This window comes from Salarias fasciatus, chromosome 19, assembly GCF_902148845.1.
Source record: "Salarias fasciatus chromosome 19, fSalaFa1.1, whole genome shotgun sequence".
Classification (NCBI taxonomy): Eukaryota; Metazoa; Chordata; class Actinopteri; order Blenniiformes; family Blenniidae; genus Salarias; species Salarias fasciatus.
In genome coordinates, this window is record NC_043763.1 from 25,592,374 (window position 1) to 25,599,482 (window position 7,109).

The window sequence follows — 7,109 nt, forward strand, 5'->3', positions numbered from 1 at the left end:
TGCCGCTCTGAGGAAACCGTCCAATCAGTGAAAGCGTGGTCAACGTTTAACTCCAGATATTAATTCATGTACTTTGATCAAACTTCCATTAGTTTCAATCAGCTAAAGAGATTCACTTTATTAAATTTGATTTAATTATTTCAAAGATAAAAACACTAAAGGCAAATGAATAAAGCTGGTCCACCTGGTCTGGACTCAGTCCTGATCTCAGAAAACAAAACTGATGAAAATGTCAACGGTTAAGGATCAAACTCAAAGTAAAAAATAAAAAGAAATGTCGGTTTGAAACATTTTTTCTTTTGGAGCTTGTTGACGCCAGATGATGTTCCTGGTCTGCTTCCTGTTTCCTGCTTCCTGTTTTGTTCCTGGTCTGCTTCCTGGAAGTATATCCAGCTGCAGACTCATGTAACGCCACAAAACACGCCCACTGTGACGGTCAGGGTTAGGGATGATGACATGATTCCCCCACGTCTTCACTTCCGCTATACTTGCCACCATGGCGTGTTTTGTAGGACCTGCGGTCTGCAGCTGGACCCTTCTCGCTTCCTGTTTTGTTCCTGGTCTGCTTCCTGCTTCCTGTTTCGTTCCTGGTGTGCTTCCTGTTTCCTGCTTCCTGTTTCGTTCCTGGTCTGCTTCCTGTGACGTTCCGGTCTGCGTCCTGTTTCCTGCTTCCTGTGACGTTCCGGTCTGCTTCCTGTTTGGTTGCAGCGTCATGTTCGTGTTCGGCGGCTTCAACAGCCTGCTGCTGAGCGACGTCCTGCTCTACACGGCTCCCAGCTGCTCCGCCTTCTCCAGCGCCGCGTCCTGCGGCCAGACCTGGCCGGGCGTCCACTGCGTGTGGAACGCCACCGCCGCCGCCTGCCTGCCCTGGGAGGGAGACGGCGGCGCCGCCGAGCCTCCGCCGCCGTCCTGCACCGCCAGATCATGTAGGTCCCTCCGCCGTCCTCCCCCCTCCCCCGCACTGCCTGTTCCTGCAGACTTCTCTCTCTCTGGGCGTCACGTCCTTCCTGAGGAGGAACAGCTGATCCATCCTCCTCAGATCGACGCCGTCTCTTTTCTCGGGTCTCGGCCTCCGCAGCAGAGCCGGAAGATGAAGATTCAATCCTGGAAAATCCTTCAGGCTCAGATGAAAACCCAAAAGCTGCTGAGTGGCAGAAAAGTTCCGGAAGCATCAGGAATCCAGAACATCCTGTCGACCTGCAGATGAAACTTAAAGCCTCCAGCGTCTTCAGGAGGAATGAGGAATGGTCACATTGAGTCTGCCGGGCGTCAGAAGGAAGTTTGCATGTTCTCCCTGAACGTGTGTGAAGCTGGTTTGGTGTGTGTGTGCTGATCACTGTGTGTGTCTCCGTCCTCCAGACGTGGACGCCGAGCGCTGCGACCAGTACACCGACTGCTACAGCTGCACGGCCAACACCAACGGCTGCCAGTGGTGCTCGGTCCAGTGCGTCTCCCTGGGGAGCAACTGCACGTCGGCCGCGGTGAGCAGGAGCGCCATCCGAACCCTCAGAGCCGCCATCCGAACCCTCAGAGCCGCCGTCCGAACCCTCAGAGCCGCCATCCGAACCCTCAGAGCCGCCGTCCGAACCCTCAGAGCCGCCGTCCGAACCCTCAGAGCCGCCATCCGAACCCTCAGAGCCGCCGTCCGAACCCTCAGAGCCGCCATCCGAACCCTCAGAGCCGCCGTCCGAACCCTCAGAGCCGCCATCCGAACCCTCAGAGCCGCCGTCCGAACCCTCAGAGCCGCCGTCCGAACCCTCAGAGCCGCCATCCGAACCCTCAGAGCCGCCGTCCGAACCCTCAGAGCCGCCGTCCGAACCCTCAGAGCCGCCATCCGATCCGAACCCTCAGAGCCGCCATCCGATCCGAACCCTCAGAGCCGCCATCCGAACCCTCAGAGCCGCCGTCCGAACCCTCAGAGCCGCCGTCCGAACCCTCAGAGCCGCCGTCCGAACCCTCAGAGCCGCCATCCGAGTCCTCAGAGCCGCCGTCCGAGTCCTCAGAGCCGCCATCCGAACCCTCAGAGCCACGATCCGAACCCTCAGAGCCGCCGTCCGAACCCTCAGAGCCGCCGTCCGAACCCTCAGAGCCGCCGTCCGAACCCTCAGAGCCACCGTCCGAACCCTCAGAGCCGCCATCCGAACCCTCAGAGCCGCCGTCCGAACCCTCAGAGCCGCCATCCGAACCCTCAGAGCCGCGATCCGAACCCTCAGAGCCGCCGTCCGAACCCTCAGAGCCGCCGTCCGAACCCTCAGAGCCGCCGTCCGAACCCTCAGAGCCGCCGTCCGAACCCTCAGAGCCACCGTCCGAACCCTCAGAGCCGCCATCCGAACCCTCAGAGCCGCCATCCGAACCCTCAGAGCCGCCATCCGATCCGAACCCTCAGAGCCGCCGTCCGAACCCTCAGAGCCGCCGTCCGAACCCTCAGAGCCACCGTCCGAACCCTCAGAGCCGCCATCCGAACCCTCAGAGCCGCCGTCCGAACCCTCAGAGCCGCCATCCGAACCCTCAGAGCCACGATCCGAACCCTCAGAGCCGCCGTCCGAACCCTCAGAGCCGCCGTCCGAACCCTCAGAGCCGCCGTCCGAAACCCTCAGAGCCGCCGTCCGAACCCTCAGAGCCACCGTCCGAACCCTCAGAGCCGCCATCCGAACCCTCAGAGCCGCCATCCGAACCCTCAGAGCCGCCATCCGATCCGAACCCTCAGAGCCGCCATCCGAACCCTCAGAGCCGCCGTCCGAACCCTCAGAGCCGCCATCCGAACCCTCAGAGCCGCGATCGGAGTCCTTAGAAAAAAAAAAAAAAAAAAAAGGAAACACCATTTGCCACTGAGAAATAGTTTTGTTGGCCCAAAATCTAAAAAAACAAACATGCTGGTCCTTATATTTTATTTGCTGTCCAAATCCCAGTTGAACCTTGAATCCTGTGATCTTCATGGTTGCGGCTCCACCTGCCTATTCCCTCAATAATTTATATTTTTTGGTACTAAAGGTTGCTTCCGTCTGCATGTTGCGCAGACGCCTGTTGGTGGAACACTAGAACCCGTCTGGGCCTCCAGTCCAGCGCCGTGATCATGACGGAGGCGGAGCTGGATCCTAAAATGTGGGAAAACTTTATTCTACTTATTGTCTTTCCAAGCAGGGTTGCTTGAGGATTCATGAAACTATCCAGTGTAGAGGTTTTATTAAGTAGAGGTTTTAATAATCAGAGTCAGAAAACCAGCTGAGCCACAAAGCTAATAGAGAACCCCGACTGGAGCTTGATCCGTGACGTCCAGCTCATCCAGACCTCACTGTGGTGAGGCTTTGGTTATCCCCCCTTCATCGTGCACGTGTGCGTGCACGTCGTCGTCTCTGCTGCAGCGTAGCGCCTGATCATCCCGCCGTCTGAGCGTCCTCGCTCTTCTTTCAGGGGCCGATAGCGGAGTTCGACCTCTGCCCCAAAGACAACCCTTCCTACGTCTGCAACAAGAAGACCAGCTGCAAGAGCTGCGCCGTGGACCAGAACTGCCAGTGGGAACCGCGGAACCAGGAGTGCATCTCGCTGCCAGGTAACCGGGTTCGATCCCGAGGGGTCTCAGTTCGTCCCGTCTGTCGAAACACGGTGGACCGTCGGCTCTTTCAGGTCGTTCCAGCATTTGCACAGTTTGCTGACGGACGGTGGAACCGCCGCTCACCGGTCGCTGGTTCCGGTCTGCCGCCAGTCAGTCCCAGCTCTGCCACCTTGTGGTGAAATGTTGAAGTACCGCGGAGTTGTGAGAAGAAAAAGCCTGATCAAAGCAATCGCAGTTTCAAATCACAAAAACTTTACCTGACAGGAAACAGTTGAAAGAGGATTTCAGAGTATTTAAATAAAACTGAACTGAAAGAGAAGTCTGTTTCTGAAATGCAGAAAGAGAAAAGTGAGATTCAGTGAATTATGTGTCATTTCTGGCTGTTTTCACCACATCAGACCTCAAAGGAATATTCCTGAGTCGAAGCCTGCGGCGCCCGGCTGTCAGCAGATCAGAGGTTTGAACCGCTGCTCTCTCCGCTGCAGAGAACGTGTGCGGGGAGAGCTGGCACCTGGTGGGGAACTCCTGCCTGAAGTTCATCACGGCCAAGGACTCGTACGACAACGCCAAGCTGGCCTGCAGGAGCCACAACGCCGTGCTGGCGTCCCTCACCAGCCAGAAGAAGGTGGACTTCGTCCTGAAGGAGCTGCAGATCATGAGTGTGGTGGTAAGAAGACTGACGTCCCCCCGGGAGACGGAGTCTCTGGGCTCAGCAGGGGGGAGGACGCTGAAGACATGAGACAGAGAGAGAAAACAGAGGGAGAACCAGCAGTCCGGCTTCTCCACTGAGTCTGATGTAGTCTGGACCAGGTCCAGTCTGGTCCTCCTCGATCTGTCCCGGCTCCGGTCTGGAGCCGCTGCTCGCTCAGTCTCTCATGTTTCCGTCTCTGTTACATAAAAACGGAGCAAAGTTGCTGAAAGGAAATCCAAAGCTTGGTGGAATCGATTTTCGTCACCTTTCAGACGCCGAGTCGTGACGGGATTTATTTTTTTTCTTTAAGAGTGTTGAAAGTGAAAGATGACAACAGACCGTGCAATAAGAACCTCACTTCCTGTTCGACTGCAGCACAGACGCTTCACTGACTTTCCTGCAGAGGAATGTAGAAGGTGGAGGAAACGCTGAGGCCTGATGAGTCTGATGAACTCTGTCCACTGGGTGGCGGTAATGAGCCACTCTCTCTCTCTCTCTCTCTCTCTCTCATAGACTCACTGTACCACCCTCTGGCCCAAAGTGGTACTGCACTACTGACCCAGCTGCTATAGTTTCTCTGCAGCTTTCTGATAATTATTCAATTCAATTCAATTCAGCTTTATTTATGAAGTGCCAGTTACAACATGGTGGTTTCTAGACACTTTTACAGAGAAACCCAACAGATCCACATGAGCAGCATCAGCCACTGTGGAAAGGAAAAACTCCCTTTTAACAGGAAGAACCCTGCAGAACCAGGCTCAGAGGTGGTCTTCCTGCTGTCCCGTTTGGGGTGAGGGGACAGAGGGAGAAGGAGACAGGACAGACAGGTTCTTGTATCTACATACAGTTCATATATAAACTCAGGGTACAGAGGCTACAAGAGGAACAATCATCAGTGACATGTAGCAATACAATGAGATTACATTGGAACGAGAGAAGGATCAGAGCTGGGAGCTGGTTCCACATGGTAGAACCCGGGTTCAGTAAACCTTCCACCCACTGGGTCCGGGTTCCTCCATTAATCAGTGGAGCAGCTGTTTTGTTTGATGCCCAATTAGAACTGAACCCATTGAATCCAGGCTGTCTCAATGGATCAGCTGATTGATGTTCTGTCAGCGATCCCTCAAGACCGGCTCTGGTCCCCCTCAGAGACAGGATCTTGGTCCAGGGTTCTGGTGTTCTGACTATTGGTCTCCCACAGTGGAAAGAGAGAGAGAGAGAGAGAGAGAGAGAGAGATCATTTTATTTCCATGGAAGTGGACACAGGTTCACAGATTTATACAATAAATCTACGACTCATTTTCCCAACATCACTGACTTGTTATTACTGACTCAGTAAACTGCTGCAGGGCTGAAAATGTAGCTGCGGAGAAGAAATATTTCATCATGAGAAACACGACAGCAACTTCAAGGAAATTAACAAACAGAAAGCTTTGAAATGAAGGTGACTGGACATGCGTGTGTTTAACAGTGTTCACCTTAGAATCAGCTTCTGCTGTAGAATGTCCAAAGAAACTGTGTGTGTGTGTGTGTGTGTCTGTGTGTGTCTGTGTGTGTGGCAGTACAAAGCCACGGTGACGCCCTGGGTGGGCCTGAGGAAGATCAACGTGTCGTACTGGTGCTGGGAGGACATGTCTCCGTTCACCAACACGTCGCTGCAGTGGCTGCCCGGCGAGCCGAGCGACGCCGGCTTCTGCGGCTACCTGGCGGAGGCGGCGTCCAGCGGCCTGAAGGCGCAGACCTGCATCAGCCCGGTGAACGGCAGCCTGTGTGAGCGGCCAGGTGAGCGCCGCCCCTCCTCCCCCTCCCCCCGCCTCCGCCTGCCGTCGCTAACGCGCCCCCTCCCCTCCAGCCAACCACAGCGCCAAGCAGTGCCGCACGCCGTGCGCCATGCGGGCCACCTGCAGCGAGTGCACCAGCAGCAGCTCGGAGTGCATGTGGTGCAGCAACATGAAGCAGTGCGTCGACTCCAACGCCTACGTGGCGTCCTTCCCCTTCGGCCAGTGCATGGAGTGGTACACCATGAACACCTGTCCCCGTGAGCGCCGCCCCCCTCCTGATGCTTTGGCTGAAAATGTTCTGGATGCCTCATTTCCCGTCTCGCTCCCGCGCAGCGGAGAACTGCTCCGGGTATCGGACCTGCGGACAGTGCTTGGACCAGCCCGGCTGCGGGTGGTGCACCGACCCCAGCAACACGGGCAGAGGCCAGTGCATCGAGGGCTCGTACCGGGGACCCTTCCAGACCTCGGTCCCGGCGCCGTCCACCCTGCCCGGCCTGCCCGCCAGTCCGCAGCCCGCCCTCAACGCCAGCATGTGTCCCAGCGAGGCCAAGTACAACTGGTCCTTCATCCACTGCCCAGGTAACCCCCCCCCCCCCCCCCCGCTGCAGGATCGACTGCGTCTCATCCCAGAGGCAGGGAGCTGGCCATTTTTGATGATGTCATCAATCTCCCATGATTCTCTGCTCGCCTCACTTCTTTCTGGAGCTTCAGGATGATTTGTTGCTAGAAGCAGGTTAGAGTCCAGGTCTGAGCTGCAGGGACTGTGTGTGTGTTGACGTGTGTGTGTATTCTGGTGTGTGTGTGTGTGTGTGTGTGTGTGTGTGTGTGTGTTTCCTCTCCCGCAGCCTGTCAGTGTAACGGTCACAGTCAGTGTGTCAACGACAGCGTGTGTGAGAAGTGTGAGGACCTGACCACCGGCCGGCACTGCGAGAGCTGCATCTCCGGTTTCTACGGCGACCCCACCAACGGCGGCAGCTGCCAGCGTGAGTGTCCTTCATCCCTCCCTCCTCCTCCTCCTCCTCCTGTCGGGGTCGCCCTGCGTCGGCCTCCACACCCTCACTGCTGCCGTAGACGGATCATCATC

At 56.4% G+C, this 7,109-nt stretch overlaps 1 protein-coding gene across 1 annotated transcript in view; it reads left to right on the plus strand.

Moving 5' to 3' along the window:
- atrn (attractin) overlaps window positions 1-7,109 on the plus strand; it is a 76,974-nt gene that overhangs the window by 22,279 nt on the left and 47,586 nt on the right. The window contains exons 12-19 of the mRNA XM_030116390.1: window positions 709-926; window positions 1,360-1,481; window positions 3,412-3,550; window positions 4,039-4,220; window positions 5,807-6,026; window positions 6,097-6,282; window positions 6,359-6,604; window positions 6,871-7,008. Of these exons, the coding sequence (XP_029972250.1) occupies window positions 709-926; window positions 1,360-1,481; window positions 3,412-3,550; window positions 4,039-4,220; window positions 5,807-6,026; window positions 6,097-6,282; window positions 6,359-6,604; window positions 6,871-7,008 (1,451 nt within the window). The remainder of the gene's footprint in view (window positions 1-708; window positions 927-1,359; window positions 1,482-3,411; window positions 3,551-4,038; window positions 4,221-5,806; window positions 6,027-6,096; window positions 6,283-6,358; window positions 6,605-6,870; window positions 7,009-7,109) is intronic.